The following is a 19,407-nucleotide window of genomic DNA, read 5'->3' on the forward strand; positions in this document are numbered from 1 at the left end:
GCAGGTTTAAGGACGTTTCATCCACATATACTGAGCCGTCTCCCTGTGTCAGACACACATGAGGGGTACAAACGTGAGTGGCCCACGGCCCCCTGGAGAAATGATGGCTCAAAGGCTGTTGTCAGAAAGAATTCTACTTGGTGCACTAAACACCATCCCGGAGACTGGAAAAGGCACCGCACTAGGGGGGGTGTTTGGCCTGCTTTTCAAGGGAGAGTACAGAAAAGTAGGCGTAGACCTTGAAGGGCTTCCAGACAGGGGCAGGCGCAACTCACACACGGAGGAGGGGGCAGGAAGGGGGCTCATCGCTGATCTGGCCACAGGGAGTCCAGTGTAGCTTTAAGGTAGCGATAGGGTGGGGAGGACCCAGGCCTACACCTCACAGGCTCACTTCCTCAGCAGGTAGGCAGTGAGAGGCATCCTCAGGTGCCCCTAGACTTGGGCACTGCACTACCATAAAAACGAGTGGGTCTACGGCTTCCAGAAGCTTCCATCTGGGGATTCTCACTGCTTAAGTGATGACCTCATGTCTTCCGGGAAAGAGGGCAGTAAGGGCCGGAGAAAGTCCCTAAAGATGTTCCTTTGGGGATCCTCGCCAGGAGCGGCAGGAACAATCTAGGGCCACCGCAGGCAGTGCTAGAGAGGGTGCCTTTGGTCAGGAGAGCTGCCCTCTGTTTTACGTGAGTCACACATAGGAAAATGACTTTTTGATTTCAGTCATGCAAACCTACACACCAAGACAAAGCCAAATTTCTGCTTTGTGTCTTTCCTTTGCACAAGCCTGACCTTTCCTTGCATCGTCTCTTAGCTCATCTGAAGAGTAAATGACGGGCTGTGGGGCTGCCAGCAGCCAGCACCCAGGTGAAACCCCAAAGGCCAGCCCAGGGTCCAAGCAGGGGGCTCTGCATCCGTCTGTCTGCAGAGATGCCTGGGCGCGGGCTGCACGCTGGTGACCGGTGACCAGGAGCGGCTGTTCACCTGGCCTCCCGGCTGCAGAGAGAAGCGCTGCCATGGCAACTGCCAGCTTCAGGGAGATCACAGAGGAAATGACAGAATAAGCAAGAGCAGCTGCATTGGTCATGGCGATGGGGAAAGCAGCGCGAAATGCACCACCGGAAAAAACATCGCTGCCTTGAGAAGGCTGTGGAGATGGGCAGAGTCGGAAAAGTGACTAAAAGGAAGGAGAAGGCTCAGCCCTGAGCCAAAGTTTTCATTTCGCGGCAGCTTATTCTCCCTAAATCCCCAGCATGATGAAATCCCAGGAAATTAGTGTGTTGTTTACATAAATATTTAAATAAGATTCTATTTTTGCAGGAGCCTATTAACACTCATTTCCTACTTATTTCTGAGCAATGCAATGTACTTGCAGAGATTGGGATTTTTTTTTTCAATTAGCCAACATGTTTGTGGTGAAGAGGAGAAAGGCATCATTATGTGCGTTTTGCTGATGAGAAATCACGCAGTTTCCGAGGGTTAAATGTGGCTCACCCTCAGACTGGAGCATAACGTTATCCTATCTCCCATCCTTGAAAACAGTTTTCAAGAACTCATGTGTTCTAGAGTTGAGAAATGAATACTCATCTGCAGTTCAGGAAAAACAGTAAATGTTAACCTACTTCCTTGAGGACCATGTTGATTGTGCACAGCAAAGGGATTAGATTTTTGCATTTGCTGTGATCCAGCAATCCTACTTCTTGGAATTTAACATAAAAAATAATGTCGCAAATGGGAAAAGATATACCACAAGGATGTTCATCACAGTAGTATTTATGATAATGAAAAATTGAAGAGAAGTGCAAATCAAAACTGCAGTGAGGTACCACCTCACCCCAGCCAGAATGGCCACCATCCAAAAGTCTACAAATAATAAATGCTGGAGGGAGTGTGGAGAAAAGGGAACCCTCCTACAGTGTTGGTGGGAATGTAAACTGGTGCAGCCACTATGGAGAACAGTATGGAGGTTCCTCAAAATCACTAAAAATAGAGCTACCATATGATCCAGCAATCCCACTCCTGGGAGTATATCTGGAAAAGATGAAAACTCTAATTCGAAAAGATGCACCCCAATGTTCACAGCAGCACTATTCACAATAGCCAAGACATGGAATCAACCTAAATGTCCGTTGACAGATGAATGGATAAAAAAGATGTGGTGCATATTCACAATGGAATATTACTCAGCTACAGAAAATAATGAAATAACGCCATTTGCAGCAACTTGGATGGACCTAGAGATTATCATACCACGTGAAGTAAATCAGACAGAGACAAATATGATATGATATCACTTATACGTGGAATCTAAAAAATGATACAAATGAATTTATTTACAAAACAGGAACAGACTGACAGACATAGAAAACAAACTTATGGTTACCAAAAAGGAAAGAGGGGGAGAGAGAAATTAGGAGTTTGGGATTAACAGATACATACTACTATATGTAAAACAGATAAGCAATAAGGACCTACTGTATAGCACAGGGAACTATTCTCAGTATCTTGTCATAAATTATAATGGAAAAGAATCTGAAAGAGAATATGTGTATATATATATATACACACAAACATATATATGTATAACTGAATCGCTTTGCTGTACACCTGAAACTAACACCACATTGTACATCAACTATACTTCAATTAAAAAATAAATAACCAACATACCTAAAAATGTGGGGTTTGCTAAAGAAATGGTGGAAGGCAGAATTACAAATTGTAGGAAAGTCCTCAAGAGATACAGAAGAGTGATATCTATGCGAAGTGTCATTAATGAAGGTAACAGAGAAGCAGGTGGTGGGAAGCGAGTCAAGAACAACCCCCGTTGAAAGATGCAGCGACCTCTTGTGGAAGCTTAGACATGTGGGGGTGACCCCCTTAATCTTGGTGATTTTGGAACTAGGGGTCTGAGACCAAGCTTCCACCTTCCCTGCAGCAGTAGGGACTCGCTGATTAGCTCTGACTGGGGGCAGGAAAAGAAAAGCTAGGTTTGGGGCTGGACACTCTTTTGCCCCCAAAAGCCGAGCCAGGCCATGGTTCCTTACCTTTCCTTCCCCAGAGAAGCCCTAGGGCAGCTTGCATCCTCCTGTGCTGCCAGGAGATGGGCTGGCAGGCAGCGGGCACTGCCACTGCCTAATTGCTCAGTCCTCTGCAAACAGGTTACTGCCACCCCCGGCAACCATGAGTGAACCTCCCTGTTGAAGGGTGTGTGTCCCTGTGTGTCTGTGTGTGCATGTGTGTGTGAGCGTGCACATGTGCATGTGTGATGAATAATTTAGTGTGTGATATCAACATATTCACAGGTAGCGCTAGGTGGTAGGATTGTCTGAGCTGCTCTGTCTTCAAAACGCCTACCTCTACCTTCAATGCCTTCAACACAATAAGAAATACTTTGTAGTAGGGAAAAAGTGCAATACTCTTGATGATAGAGATATTGACATTTCTAGTCAGTCAAATAACCTGTGCCTCCGTCTCCCCCCTCCCCACCCAGAGAATATTCTTGTCATTTCCTAGTTAAGGGATCCCCCCTCCCCTGACTGCACAGCCACTTGAGCAAGACATAGGCTCGCGGTTCTCCTGCCCATCTGGATTCCATGCATCCAGACAAAGGGATTCTAAGAACAGCGTGATTCTTTAAATCTCACCAGCTCGTTAGCCTCACAGGTCTTTCTTTTAAGTCTTAGGTGTGAGAACCTTGACCTAAGTCCTGTTTGAAGAGCACTGCTTTCAAAGTAGGCGGCAGAGAGCCATCTGTGTTTTTGATGGGGCGTAGAGCTATGGAGAGCAGTCATCAAAGCTGTGACCCTGCATTAACCACCTGAGTCCCGCGAGCCAGCTCCCAGCCCCTGGGCCCCCGCCGGCCAGACGTACCTGCCTCGTCCGCGGTGATGGACAGCTCGTTGCTGGGCTCACTCTTGCCAATCCGGTTCTTGGCGTACATTCGGATGCTGTAGGTGGAGGAAGGGTGGATGTCAATGATGGTGGCCGAGTTCAGCTGAGGGGAAACATCTTTGGTTCTCTGAGCAGAATCCCAGGAGTCTTTGGGGTTTTGTTTTTCAAAAAAGAAGAGATAGAGATGTGAGTTTTTTCCTTCTGCCTCTGAAAGTTCACAAGTAGGAATTTAAAAAAAAACAAAAAAAGGAAGAAGAAAAGAAAAAAAAGTGACAACTCAAAGTGAATTCTTAATGCAATGCTGCCAGGGTTCCGGCGGGCTGGCCATCAGAGGGGGCGTGACACCACACACTCGTTACCCACACTGAGGGGGATGGAGGCTGTGGGCAGCTGGGTCCAGGGAATTTCATCCAAGGCAACACAACAGACCTCCTGGCAGAAATCACAGAGGAAAATAGAAGTGGGGGGAGCTCATGCCAGTAAAGTGAAAAACAGCTACTTTCAAGCACTCATTGTACAAGATAATAAAAGAAAGCACGGCTGGGACCACCTTCCACCCAAAAGAAAAAAATCCCTGGTTCTAAAGGGTATTTGAAAGCCAGCAAAGCCTTTAGCCATGTCAGACCCCTTGTTCTCCAAAAGGAGAGTGGTAAAAATGAAACACATAAAAATACATAAAAACTCATCTCAGTCTCCAGCGTAAATACTGGTTATCAAATGTACTTCTCAATTCTAATTTTTGAAATCATTTTGTCCCCAATCCTTTACTGTAGGAATTATTTTTCAACCACAGCTAATTTTAAAGGCAGCATATGCCTCATACAAAGAGTTATCATGAAATCCATGACAGCGGTGCACCTGCTGGCTTTAGAGCTTCAACCCGTGACGAGCACATCAGCAAATGGTTCTTATTTCAGAAAGGGTTTGGGCAGGTGCTGATCGGGTGCGGGGGTCGAGAGATGATGATGGGTGTGGAAGAACCAAGATGCCCCTGAGATGGTGGCAGAGAGGATGCTTGTATACTCTCACCCTCCCACCGCACCCCAGGATCCCCTTGCACTTGCTCCCCTGTGCTCATCACACTTGTAAGAATTTCACTGAGAGTCTGTGTTCCCTGTTGGATTCTAAGCCCCATGAGGGCATGGACCACACTGGCCAGGTTCACTGCTGCATCCCCAGTGCTCACACAGAGCCCGACAAATAATAAATGCATGTTTCATAGATGAATAAATAAATGGCAAACATACAGACCTCTGGGCCCTGGGAATGACCCCACTCCCTTTCCACATTATGATGACCATGGAAGTTCAGAGGGCTGCTCTGTCCAAAGGTCATCATAAGGGCAAGAGATTGTCTGGACTTGCAGAAAGAATACGTAGCTTCAAGTATGACTTTGAGTGCTCTCACGTAACAGGGAATGGAGCCTAATGGAAACTAACAACTAATATTCCAACTAAAAGCAAAAGTACCATTTGAGTCCAGAAGACTGAAGATGGAAGAACGTGACATAAAAAGAGAAGACGCTGCAGAATAACAAACGGTGGAAGAACAGAAGGATAGGATTCAATAGAGGACACATGACAGGAGGAAATTCCATACCAATGGAATCTCGTATAGACAGGAGTCTTGTCCCACAAAGAGAAAGCCAGGTCTTCTGGAGAAGACGTTTAAGACAACAGAGAGGAACCCCAGGCACTGCAAGATGCAGAGACAGTTGCTCACCAGCCCCAGGAGGAACCTGACACTTGCCGGCGTTGCCGGTTCTGCCCAGGCCGTTACGGAGGCTTCTGCAAGTGACTGAGCTATGGAGACGGGCCATCCTCCCCAAGGGCGTGTCTGTGACGTGGCTGAGGACCTGCAGAGAGGTAGTGATGGCTACCGCCCACCTCCTCCTCCTGCCAAGGAAGCCGTGTGAATAGCCTGTGGGGAGTGACCAAGGCAGGGGTCTCAGGCAGGAAGTGAGTGGTCCTTGGAGAACAGGCTCTGTTTTCAGCTTCTTTCTTGCAATGATTAGACTTGGAAAGAAAAAGATGATGCCCATGATCACGACTGAAGGGTGGATTTTTTTGGCTAAAGATGAAAAGGTTGAGAAAAGAGAAAGAATGGGTTATCCTGAAGGGTTTTAAAGTAACTGAATGAAGAAGAAGAAAGTCTAGTTAAATCTCCAAACACACTCTAGCAAGTGATATGGCATCACAAGAAGAATACAAACAGGGCACTGGCTACCCAGGAGAAGAGCTTGGAAAGGGACTAAAAAATGCTATATCTGATCTCAGATGCTGACGTGCAAACGGGCAGGTCATGGTTTAGGAACAAAGTGTGCTTGAGAATACAACACCGGGCATTAGAAACAATCCCAGGGAGATCCTGACACTTGGGAAAACGAAACTGCAGATTGAAATACAAATAAAACCAGCAAGAATATACCGTAGGTGAAATAAAGAAACTTCTTAGGAGGAGTAAGTCACAAGCAGAAAGGCACGCCTGGGCATCCAAGAGCTGGAGGGTGCAAGCATGGATGGGGGGAGTTTGGTGAAGACATGAGAAGGAAGAGGAGGGAGAGGAATAAAATGGTTGTGAGCACTGATTACGGGTCTCCTTACCCAGTGAAGGAAGGGGAGGGTGGTTTCTAGACACAGAGAGCACATGTAGCCTCCAGGAAGGTTTATAAGTCACATGAAGAAGATCGTTTACAAGGCGTCTGTTTACCGCGGTGTGGGCTGGGTTAAAGGGACTCGCAGGGATGCGGAGGTTCCCGGCACCTAGGAGGAGTGGTGAGCATCTGCCTATCGGGGCCAGGAGGGCCAAAGGAGAGGAACATTGTTTCTGGGGTGTAGACAGGGCTGAAACCTCAGAATAGGGCCCCTGATGGAAGCTGTACACTCAGAACAGAGCCTATGCAGGATCCTTCTGAATCGTCCTCTGTGTCTGCCACTGGGCCCCCCAACTGGGAGTCAGAGGGAAGGGGAATCCGAGCTGTGAGCCACGGAGCTCAGCCCTGGGGAGAAGAGCAAACACTGGGTTTGTGGCGGAAGTCAAGGCAGCGGTCGGAGTAAAGCCAGCAGCAAAGGGAACTCAGGCGCTGGTATAGCGTCTGCTCTCCGGGCGCTGCTCTAGGCATTTTACAAAGGTGACTTCTGCAGTTCCCAAATCTGTGGGTGCATCAGAAACACCTCAGTGCTTTCTGACAACTGTGCTTTCAGACCCACGCAATCAGAATCTCTGGGGGATGGTGCCCCCAAATCCGTGCTTTAAAAATCCTCTCTCTGGGTCATTCTGATGCACAGCTAGAGTTTGGACAGACTGCTTTATTCGATTGGCTTCTTACAACATTCTGGTGAAGCAGGGGTTTTTATTTTCATTGTGAAGGTCAAGAAACTCAGACCCTGTTATCGAGCTGGTGAGAAGTGGGGCTGGGATTTCACCCACGTTTTCCCCAAGTTCTAGGCTGTCTTCCCACAGCACACAACCTTCACATAGTCTCTGCGGGATGCCTGATGGATGAGACTGGATTTCAATTTTCCAGGTATCTGCCGGAAGTCTCATGTGCTTAGATGAAAACTGACGAACTTTTAACTTGGCTTCCTGGCGAGGAGGAGCAATGCAGAGGGCTGGGTCAAGTGCCAGGGAGGGGAACTTTGCCAAGAATTACTGTAAGTCCTCTGGGTTTGCAGGAGCTAAGGGTGGGAGAGCTGTGCACGGTCAGATTCGTCCCTTGGTTTAGAGAGGAGATGTCAGAAGCATCTGATGAAAAAGTAGGTAGGATTCCACGAGGTGCCCTAGAGAGACCAGTGGTGAAGAGGACGAGGAAGTTCCTCTGAAATCCCAATTGTCCCCCATGGGAAGGACTGGGGGAACCCCAGGAGCAGTGTGGTTGTACTGGGTGCTCGCTGGTGAGCCCAGCTTGGGCGTCAGACACCCTGAGTCAGGAGGACGGCAGATCGTCAAGCACAAAGGTAAGAGGGTGAACTCGATCTGCAGAAGGGTCCTTAGAGGCCTGAAAGAGTGAGGGCAGCCCCAAGTCTGAGAGACAAAATTACACAAAAGGAGTGCAATGAAGAGGCAGCTCAGAGAGGGACGAGACCCGCTGTGTTGGGCAAGAGAAGGGAGGCGTCGGGACCCAGGGGAAGGGAGGCATCGGGACCCAGGGGAAGGGAGGCATCGGGACCCAAGAGAAGGGAGGCATCGGGACCCAAGGGAAGGGAGGCATCGGGACCCAGGGGAAGCCGCTTCTGTTCCTTCTCCTCCATGGAGAAGAATCCTCGGTGAAATGGGGAAGGGGGCCTGAGAGAGGAGGAGGGAGGCGTGCAAGGAGCTAGGCCCGGTCAGTGAGGCCCTGAGGAGAAGGAGAGAGGCACCCCAGAGGGGACGTGGGGACAGGCAGGCTGCGTTCCAAGAGGGGAAGGAAGTAGACGCAGCGGACAGCAGGCCGACTGGCCAGCAGTGCACGGGGGGACAAGATGCTGGAAGGGGATGGAAAGGGTCTCTTGGTGTCCATCTGGAGGAGAAGCAGCGGCCACTAGGATCCGAGTATGTGGCAGAGAAAGCAACCCGTGGGATTGGGGCTACATGAAGAAAGTTGAACATTCCAAATGAGGGAGGCGAAGGCTCCTTTGTGTCTGTGCCCGGTCAGATGACACCAGGGCTGTTGCCATAGGGCCCGACCAGAGCAAGTGGGCCAGGAGATGGTCACTGGAGATACAAGCAAAGGAACTTGGGATGTTCTGTCTTTCCTGGCAAATGGAAAATTAAGGAGCGTCATCTGTTTTCATATCCTGGAAGGGATGTCATTTGACAAAAGGGTTTAGGAGGTGAGAAGAGGGCCATTGGCTTCAGGTGCAAGAAATGTAAGAATGTCTAATAGTCCTGGCCAGCCCGAGGCAGAATCGTGCTTTCTCGGGCTGGTGAGTTTCCATTGCTGGGGTTGGTCAAGCACAGCCTGAAGGATCGCTTGCAGGGACCCACTTTGCTAGGAATGTGGTCATACATTGTGTTCTTAGCAAATTAACAGAAAAGTGGAAGAAAGCATCTTTTAGGGGGATGATTTCATTGCCTAAAACTCAGGTTGAGAGTCAACCAGTCAAAAAATGTTTCTTACAAGTCTAATATGTGTGCTGGTCACTGTAGGTGATGCAAGGACATAGCACAGGGTTCCTCAGATGTAGTACCTACCCTGAGGGGTCACCAGATCCCTCAGGGGGACAACTACCCAGAACAGGAGACAGCTATTAAATAAACAGTCACAAGCTCACCAAATGTTCCAAGGCGTACAGGGTGCTCTATGAGTAGAGAAGGGGCATGCCATAAACTGGATAGTCAGGGAAGGCTTCCTGGAGGAGGTGACATTTAAGCTGTGACTTGAAGGATCAGTTTCTATGTACTCTGCCTATAAATTGCCCTCACTTAAATTATGGCTGTACTGTTTATATACTCAAAACTTATTGAGGAAGCAACTAACACATGAAAATGCTAACACTTTTCCTACAGCAGTGACTGTGATTCCTGCCTGCTACTGATCGCTCCTTCCTCCCAGGCCTTTCAAACTGAAAGTGATGGAGGTCCTGGAGGGCCCTGGTGCAGACCTCAGGCCATGGCTACCTGTCCATGGGCTTTTCCCCAAGGACCCCCGAGGTGCTCATTCTGACCCTCAGACTGCTGTGTTCCAGGGCTGCAAGAACGCCTTAGCCATGAGCTTGGCCGTGTGTGTGTGTGTGTGTGTGTGTGTGTGTGTGTGTGGAGTAGAAGGAAGGAAATATATCCCTTGATTCTGACCATCCCCAGCTTCACAGATAAGGAGATTTCCTGCTTTAATTATGTACAGTCCCATCAACTTACACATTTGAAAATGCTGTTGGCGATAAAGGTAATTCTTAGGTTTGGATTGCACGTAAATTAAATGCCACAAGTATTACTGAGCACGTCTTATGTGGCAGGCACTGTGCTAGGTGCTGGGGAAGCACCGAATCAGAGTCCCTGCCTTTGGGAAACTTACAGGAGACGTGGGAGACACTGAGGATCCTGAATGGGTAGCAAGTAGTTTAACAAACACAGATGGTCCTAGAGGCCTTTTACGTATAAGCATTTTGGTGCACGCTGGAGTAATATTAAAAGCTGCATTTATTACACGTTTGCTATGTGCCAGACGGTGAGTTGTAAATGCATTCCCTTCTCAATGAGAATTCACCAAATATCTGTGGAGTGCTGACACGTGTTAGGCCTGTGCTAGGTCCAGGGGAACTGGGCTGGGCTCAGTGCACCCCAAGGAGCTCCCAGTCTGGTAGGGCTGACATGTTAATCGTCAGTCACAACTCTCTGACCCCATTCCCCAACTAGGTCACATTGTGCAGTACCAGGGGTTAGAACTTCACATACTTTTTGATGGACCAGTTAAACCCACAACATCATAAAAATGTCAGTTCTCCGTTAAGCTAATAAACAAATTTAATGTGATCTCATTAACAATAACAAAAACATGCTTTTATGGAGCTAAACGTGTTGATCCTAAATTTATATATGGAAAACTACGAAAACACTGGAAAGGAAAAGTTACAAGGGTGGACTAGCCTTATTAGATACTAAGACATAAAGCCTCTGTGATTAAAATGGTCTGGTACTGGTGAATTAATGGATAAACCAATGGAGTAGAATAGAAAGTCCAGAAATAGACTCAAGTACATATGGAAAGTTAGTATGTGATAGAAGGTGGCACTTGAAATCACTGGGCAAAGGTGGACCTTTTAATAAATGATGTTGGGGCAACAGGAGACCCATTTTGGAAAAGATAAAACTAGATCCATCTCTCCCAGCATACAGAAGAGTAAACTCCAAATGGTTTGGAGATCTAAATTTTGAAAAGAGAGGGAAAGAAACAACATGAAGTACTAGAAGAAAAGAGGCTGAATTATTTTATGGCCAGAGGTAGAGAACAACTTTTCTAACTTAACTCAAAACCCAGATGTAATAAAAGAAAATACTGATAAATTTGAAAAACAAACACAGAGTTAAATACGTGACCAGACATGATGGTACCTGCCAGGAAAGGAAGGGGAGAGACTGTAGGAGCACATGAGAGGGAGGCCTGGCCGCGAATGTGGACCAGGGATGAGTCCCTGTGGAGGTAACGCGAGGAGTGGCGTCTAAGTATCAGGTGGGAGTAACCATAGTAACTGTGTGGTCCAGGAACGGGAGGGCAGACTTTGAGGGACCCTTGTCACGGTGATGCTGTGGGAGCCCATCTCACAGAGGAGGATGGTTTGGGGCGGGTGCAGCTGGTAAGAGACAGGGTCACAGCCGAGCCAGGACAGGCTGGACCCCAAACCCCTTTGAGGAGCCACTGGATCGTCACCGGCACCTGGAAATGACTGAAGACAGGGAGGCACCGAGCTGCTCCCCTGAGAGCCTGCCTGGGCACTAGCTCCCAGACCCACAGTCCTTCGGTCAGTGCCCAGCCAGAGAGGCTGGCGGGGTCTGTCCCTCCCTCCGGGGACTCTGCAGAGTGTCTGCGTCATGCACGTCTGTGTTTCTGCGGAGTTCTCATTGTTGCCATCAGTTTCCAGGCTATTCTCCAAGAGAACACGCAGGTCTCACCTAAGAAGCACTTCCTTTACTTCAAGACCTGGATCTCAGAACTTCTCAATCTTGGGTTCCATCCTGACCTGATTTCTTTAGAACGAAGGCAAGGCCTCCTCTCTTTCTCTGGTCCTGGGCAAGCCCGTTGGTCCCGATTCCTGAAAGATCCCTGCTGGGACCAGCACTCCCCTCAGCTTGCTCACGGGGCATCCTTCACCTCCACCTGCGCTGGACCTGCCACATTTCCAGGCGACAGTGTGACTGCAGCCACTGTGCTCCTCTCAGGGGGCCTCCTCAGGTCCCACGTAAGCATCAGCTCACTTCCAGGTCTCTGGTTGAGGCTCAGGGGACCCAGCCAAGCCATTTCACCTCCTCCGACGTCTTTTCTTACGCATTTCCAACCCGTGACTTATCGCCAGCCTCAAGCACTATTGCTGCAACCCCTAGTCTTGGTTTGATACCAGTTGTCTTCATCACCATGAATTGCTTTCCTTAAGCCCCACCCCTTAGGCTTTTTCTGGACTTGCTTCCTACTCCCGTCTCACACGTTCTCCTGCTCTGCCCCTTGCCCACTTGTACTGAAACATTTCCTCCCTCCTGACCTGCCTTCCCAGCTGCCTCCAGCTTAATTTTTTACTCCAGCTTCAGCTCCAAGGATACTAAATGGGTCACAACGGGGTGCTGTGAAGTAACGCACGGTGCCCAGAGAGGAGAAACAAGGCCGCTTTCCTGGCCTCTGAGATTCTGTCAACCCTTCACATGCTGCTGCTCTAATTCCTCGTCTCTTTTGTGTCAAAGTCCAGACCAGGAGGAACAGCGGTGGTACCCCACCCTCGGCCTGATGGGTCCTAACGTTCCAAGTGGCCTTGTCATTGTCACTTTAAGATGATCAACAGGCACGCCTGTCGTGGTGCTGACAGCTGGGTCTGTTTCATTTCTGAGCTCCCTGCGAGCCGGCCACTTGCTGGCGCAGAGGAAGCCAGGAGTGTTCACCTGCATTCAGGCCCCTGGCCTGTCCCTGCACATCCAGGAGGGCCCTGCAGGGTCAGCGCCCATCTCGAGAAGACGTGGCCCTCTGCGCACACCACCACCACTCAGTTCCGCCCACAGACACTGAACACAGCTGGTACTCAGGGATTCGGACACGAGGGAAGCAAAGGGAAGCCGGGGAGGTAGAAAATATAATGACAGGGGCCAGGTCGGGTCGGCAGCAGCCCATGCGGCCATCGGTGGTGACACTGCCAAAGTGGCCACAGGGAGCAATCAGATAGAGGTCCTGCTGGTTCAAAGAGAAAAGAGGCAGGGCTGACCCAACGAAGCCATCTCCACAGAAAACCACTCCCACCACAGGAAACGTGGGTGTACTTCGTGCAAGGAAAGAGACAAAACTGGTAAAAAGTGCCCCCTCTGAGTTTCCCGGAGTCCACGTTCTTCTTACAGGTAAAATCCATTAAAAAGGCAAAAAATAAAAGGGCTTTTTCAGCGGAAATAAAGTCGGAGGAAATCAAGGACTTACCTGATTTATTTTTGCATTCAATGTCATAGCCCGTGATGGCGCTGTTTCCATCAAATCCCATGGTCCACCTGAGGGTGATTGTGCGTGCCTTCACATCTTTGATCTCAATTTCAGGAGGGTCTGGGGGCTCTGTGCAGCCAACAGAAAACCCGGGATCAGTTCAGATATTGTTCAGACGTAGATGCTAGTGGAAACGCTGGGGGTGACTCACAAAAGCTTTGTCAGCATTCGACATGGGCAGACGATTTTTTTACCTGGAAGTATTTTTTTCCCCAATCCCTTTTGAGGATGGAAAATTTTCACTTTTCAAATCTGCCAATTTTCATAGCACTTGTAAAGCTGGACCAAACATGGAAGATCTCAGTGTCACTCTTCTGGTCTGGCCTGGGATCTATTAACTCAAAAACTATTTTGGCCCCAGATATTAAACTTTCATTCGATCGTCTAGTAAAAGGATCCCTAAAATTGAGCAAGAAAGGCACACTATCAGGGCTGCCCAGTCATCCAAACCCAATTCCTTTACGAACTTTGTTCCCTGTGTTTTGGGGCTGCATCTTGACATAATCATGAGATCTGCAAAATGATGCTTTAGCACCAACTTTGTACAGATTCAAAATTTTCTGAGGACTTGGAAGTGTGACATGTCAAGCTGAGGCCACACAGATTCCCAAGCCTGGGCACACACTTACTGTCCTGAAACAGCCGTGTTTCTCCCCCTAGGCTATGTCCATCCTACCTTGCACTGTGAGCTGAATTATTCCACGGTCCTCCCCATAAGAATTGATAGCGTGACAGGAGAAGAAGCCAGAATCTTCTCTTACCGTTGGCAAAATCTATGAGTAAAGCAGAGAGAAGTCCATCTTACCCAGTAGAACGGAGCGAGGGAACAACTCAAGGGCTTTTGGCTGTAAAAATCTTCTCTCCACTCTCACCCTTCTCCCAGCCCCAAGCACACACATGTACACACTCACAAACACACACACACACAGGGACACACAATTCTGAGAGCAAATTATTTCAGCACAATTGTAAATGTGCAGATGGATAGAGTCAATGTAGACGATCCGTGTCAGCTGCCAGCTTGTTAAATGTGTAACTTATGTAGGATGTCACGGTCAGGTTGATATATATTCCCCATATACTTTGGTTTTTTTAATCTCATAGTGGATTTTTAAAGCATTCAAAGGAGCCTTGCCTGAGAAAACAGATCTATAAACACTGCAATAAAGGTCTGGTCTCCCAGGACCCCAGGATTGGACCCTGGGAGTGAATCAATATCAGCGTTTCAAACACAGGGCTTTTTCTTTCCATGTGTGTCCTACGGCATCATTTTTCCCCCATATTAAAAGAATCACCCAGCTAACTACCAGTGGTGCTAAAAGTTCTAAGAGACTGCAGTCCTTCTTTATGTTGGGTTTTACCCCAAGAAGCAAAATATTTTCCTTATAATATTTTTTGTCCAAGAACCCATCTCATTTTTCTTTTTACAGGAAGTTAACACATGTGCACAACCTAGGCTGTCATCCCGCCAGGATTAGCTGTCATTAAAAGACTCTGTTTCTCTCTTTCTTTTTATTATTACGGTTGGGTTCCCTGCCATGTTCCCAATAATTTTACTCTTAACAATTTTTCGTATGATAAAGCACTATTTTTGCAGGCTACTCAGCAATCCCATTATGGGAAGCGGGAGAGACAGTGCTTAGTAAATGTTTCAAAAGCTGATTTGCTATTGGCTACCCATATGCACCCACTTATGTGAAAAGACAGGCTTATTCTGCCCATGAAGGTAGCTTCTCATCTGCCATGTTTGTCATGTTTTACCTGCAGAGTGGAAATCACCTCCTCTCCCACCTCCTTGATGGACACGAGATAGCGGGCCATTTCGGGGTTAATGATTCGGTCCTCCTTCTCCCAGCGGACCATGATGGGCTTCTCGCCATGGGCCGTGCAGCTCATTTCCTTCTTCTGACCCTGAGTGGCCAGGGTGGTGTTTGGATAGGACGTAATCATCGCAGGAACTGAAAACCCAAAAACGACACAACTTACTCGGCAAAGCAGGGTTCTCGGCTTCCCCCACCTTATTAACACGCAGCTCAGTTTCTTTTTTTCTTTCTGGCTGCACTGCGCAGCTTGTGGGATCTTAGTTCCCCGACCAGGGATCATGGAACCCGGGCCCCCGGCAGTGGAAGCGCAGAATCCCAACCACTGGATCTCCAGAGAATTCCCGCGGAGGTGTTTCTTTGAAATCAAATGCATTCAGGTAACTGCTGAGCAAGAATCATGATCAAGATCGTTGGAAGGTGGCAGAAAAATGAAACCAGACTAAATGAGCCCTAAGCAGAAATTGCCCTGCGGTTTCATACTCGTGGGGTGTTGTTCTCTTCCAATCCCTGTGGACGGCAGACCCACATCCCCTGGAACACACAGGACGATGATGTGACTTGCTTATCGGATGGGAAAGGGGGCTTGCATTGAGAATTACACTCCTGTAATCTCCTACATTTCTAACTCTCCTTGTCAGCTACAGGAACGAAACCTTGTTAGTCAACTGGGATGGAGCCCTGGCTGCTGGTAACCAATCCTCGAAGTGGCCTCTCGACACCCCATCCCACAGCTGGCACAAACTTTTACAGTCACGTGGAAACCTTGGACCTATCCTTCTCCCATCGTTTACAGCAGGGAATCTCATCCTGATGCATTGAGAGAACAGGAACCTTTACTTGTGAAACTTGTCCAGTTCCCTCTCCCCACCTCAAAATCCATCTGTAGACTCCCATCCTGGGCAATATGCCAGGAGACATGAGGCCCCAGGCCCATGCCACAGACCACCTAGAAATGCTGGACAGTGTATAACAAACACCTTTTAAATGCATACTAAGTTTATAAGAAAGTGAGAGAAAACCCAGGAGCCAGAAACAAAGGTGGACGTTGAAAGGCCCCAGGTATTACAGTGCTGGTGCTTTGACTGCCTGAAACCTCCGAGCAGAGCTCCCCAAAGGGCTCTATCCTAGGAGCAAGCCAATCACCAAAAGTCAGTCAGTACATAAGACCGCACGATGGCAAAGGGAGAAGCAAACCGCCTTGGCTTGTGTTGCGAATGAAGAAAAACCATCTCCCTTGAGAATGTGTAGCTGGTCTGACTCTACACAGGTTCGGAGTCAAATTCCTGCTGAAGGATTGATGTGATGGTGACCCTAGTTTGGTAATGGGCCTGAGGAATCCAGCAAAAGCAAACAAAAACACATTCCAGAAGGATGGGTCCTTTATCCAGGCCCATCGAGATTCTCCCAGATAAACCGTCTCTAAACATGAACTCACAAAACAAAAATATAAAACACATGAGGAAACAATCTACTCTCATTGAGAATCACCACCCCCCCAAAGACTTCAGATGCTAGAATTACCCGACACAGAACCTGAAATCATCATACACAAAACGTTTAAACATATTTTTAAAACATGAGAAAACAACAAGATGTTATCAAAAACAACCAGGAAGATTTAAAAAGAACTAAAACAAATTTATAGTTTTCGCCTGTTTTTTAACCTCATTTTCCCAATCACAGAAAGAAAGACCCTCCCTCATTTATAAGGTCAAGCTCACACTATGCTCTTTGTATCCCACCTCACAGCCCTCCAGTGTCCCAGCCCTGGGCACTTGACCATAGGAACACTGGGCCTTCTCCTGAGACTGGCACCTACCGGGGTATGTCTTCCCCAAGGCCAGTCGGGAGAGTTTGAGACAAACAAGCCAGAGATCTACCAGCTTTGTAGCCTGAAACCCCAGGGAAGACCCTGCACTGTGACGTTTCTCTACAGTCAGTGGGTGTGTGGCAGAGATAACAAGATGTGGAGTGGACAGATTCGGAACCTAGGAAAAGACACACTGCGAGTCCCATGTTTTAAAGAAAGCCGCCTATAGCCATGGTGAGATTCCTCTTCCTGCGTATCTGAGAATTGGCAGAACCGGCTCTACCATCCCTAACCTTTGGTTCTCAACCGTCTCTTCCTCTGGCCTATTTAAGAAAAATTTTTAATTTTATTAACAACTTCACTGAGGTATAATTAACACACCACAAAATTCACCTGCTATAAGTGTACGAGTGAGTGGGTTTTAGGATTGCCTTCGTGTCCTAGGGTGGCAGTAGCAAATAACCACAGGCTGCTGACTTACGACAGAAATGTATCTTCTCACAGGTCTCGAGGCTGGCCCACAATTAAGATGACGTCAGGACTGTGCTCCCTCCAAAGGCTCTAGAGAAGAATCTTTCCTTGCCTCTTCCAGCTTCTGGTGGCCCTAGGTGTTCCTTGGCTTGTGGCAGCTTTGTTCCAGTCTCTGCCCTCATCTTCACATGGGTACTTCCTTTGAATGTTCCTCTGTGTCTTCACACGGATTTCTTGTAAGGACACCAGTCATCGGACTTAAGACCCGTTTTCACTCAGTATGACTTCATCTTAACCAATTACATCTGCAAAGATCCGACTTCCACATAAGGTCATATTCTGAGGTTCCTGGTAGACGTGAATTTTGAGGAGGCACTATTCAACCCAAAACAAGTGTATTTACATTATCCAACACACACACACACACACACACACACATTACTAGTACAACCCAATACAAGTATATAGAGTTGTAGGATCATCACCACCTCAAATTTTAGAGCATTTAGATTACCCCAAAAGATTCCACCTGTCCATTTCTGGGTACTTTCCTTTCCCACCCCCAGCCCTAGGCAACCACTAATGGACATTCTGTCCCTCTAGATTTGCCTTTTCTGGACATTTCCTACAAATTGGATCCTACAGTAAATATTTTTTTTTTGTCTCTAGCTTTCTGGATGTTTTATCCACTGCGCATGTTTTCAAGGTTCATACATACTAGAGTGTGTACCCAGTACTTTTGTTCCTTTTCATTACTGAGTGATAGTTCACTGCGTGGATAGACTACATTTTGTTCATTCATTCACCAGTTGGTATACATTTGAATAGTTTCCACTTTTTGGATTTTATAAATAATGCAAACATTTGTGTAGAGGTTGTTGTGCTGACTTATGTTTTTATTTTTCCTGGGTAGGTTGCTAGGAGTGGAACGACTGGGTCACAAGGCAACTGTGTGCTTAACACTTTGGGAAACTGCCACACTATTTTCCCAAATGGCTCCACCATTTTGCAGTCTCTGTGTAAGAAGACTGGGCTTGGAAAGAATGTTCCCCTTCAGCCACGTGATGGAGACAGGCCCAGGCTGAGCAGCTGCAACCAGTCTCCTGCAGGCACTTCAAGATGATTGGCCAGAGAAAAATGCCCCCATATAAGCAACCTAAGCAGCCCCTATTGCGTGCAACTCACTCCGAGTTCGCCTGTGTGCTCTTCCACACGTACTTTGCTTCTAATAAACTCTGTCTCTATTTCACAACCTTGGTCTCTTTGCTGAATTCTTTCTTCAAAGAAGACAAGGACCGAGGTCCTTCTTGCAGCGTTTCCACGGCCAGCATCAGTGGGGGGGCTCCAAGAGTAGAGGTTGGATAAAGCTGCAAGAAGGTGAGCTGGCATATTCTGCTCCAGCATGCTGCTTCCTGGCTGTGGAAACCCCAGGTCCACCGCGGTGCTTCCACTACAGAGGAGTTGAGGGTGGTGAGGAAGGTTCCAGGAGAGGGAGATGTCTGCCACCCGGGAGAACTAAGCAAACACAGGGACCGGAGCTGTCCCTCCTCTGAGATCTTGAAGGCAGAAGGCTTCCAGCGGTAGCCTGTGTAGGAGCATGAGAAGGGCCTATGGGTCTGTGAACCCGGGACGATGGTCCCTTCCCCAATTCTCCTCTTCGCTGAGGACAAGGTCTGAAGCCCTGGGAATTCAACGGCCCCAGGTAAAGGAGCCATGGACCGGTCCAGATAGCCACCAACCATGGGGCTCCAGCAGAGAGGAGGCTGGTAAGCACACCACTGGTGGGGCCCAAGGGAGGCATGACACCCTCTTCAAGAGTGTCTCCCACAGCAGGGGAGGCTGGGCTGAAGGTCCAAGAGGAGCAGGGAGCAGAGTGGACCACTCCCCCCATCTCCCTGCTCCTGCCTTTGTCTTTGCATTATCTGTCATCAAACAGCTCTGGCTGCTACCGAACACTTTTGAACAAGGGGTGTGGAACTTGGACATCTTACGTGTGGATGGAGAGCTGAAAGAGAAAGCTCACAGCTTGACCAAGGGGGACCTGGACAAAAGCTTTGGACAGCTGTGCTTGGGGCCGTGGAGCTCACTTGCCCTGTTGTGCAGAGCCCCATGTGTGACCCCAGCCTGCCCAGCGCGCTGTGATGCCTGGGACCACTTTCCTGAACCTGGTGGCGGGGAGAGGCCGGGCTCACCTGTGAGGTTCTTTGGACATGTCTCCTTATCAGTTTTCCTTTAAACATGGAGTAAGAATTTTCTTTAGAGTGGCGTCA

At 48.3% G+C, this 19,407-nt stretch overlaps 1 protein-coding gene across 1 annotated transcript in view; it reads right to left on the reverse strand.

Annotated features, from left to right (window-relative positions):
• DSCAM (DS cell adhesion molecule) overlaps window positions 1-19,407 on the reverse strand; it is a 742,440-nt gene that overhangs the window by 135,076 nt on the left and 587,957 nt on the right. Inside the window, 4 exon segments of the mRNA XM_057544948.1 lie at window positions 3,868-4,035; window positions 12,974-13,102; window positions 13,710-13,806; window positions 14,795-14,991. Of these exon segments, the coding sequence (XP_057400931.1) occupies window positions 3,868-4,035; window positions 12,974-13,102; window positions 13,710-13,806; window positions 14,795-14,991 (591 nt within the window).

This window comes from Balaenoptera acutorostrata, chromosome 4 (genome assembly GCF_949987535.1).
Source record: "Balaenoptera acutorostrata chromosome 4, mBalAcu1.1, whole genome shotgun sequence".
Taxonomy (NCBI): domain Eukaryota; kingdom Metazoa; phylum Chordata; class Mammalia; order Artiodactyla; family Balaenopteridae; genus Balaenoptera; species Balaenoptera acutorostrata.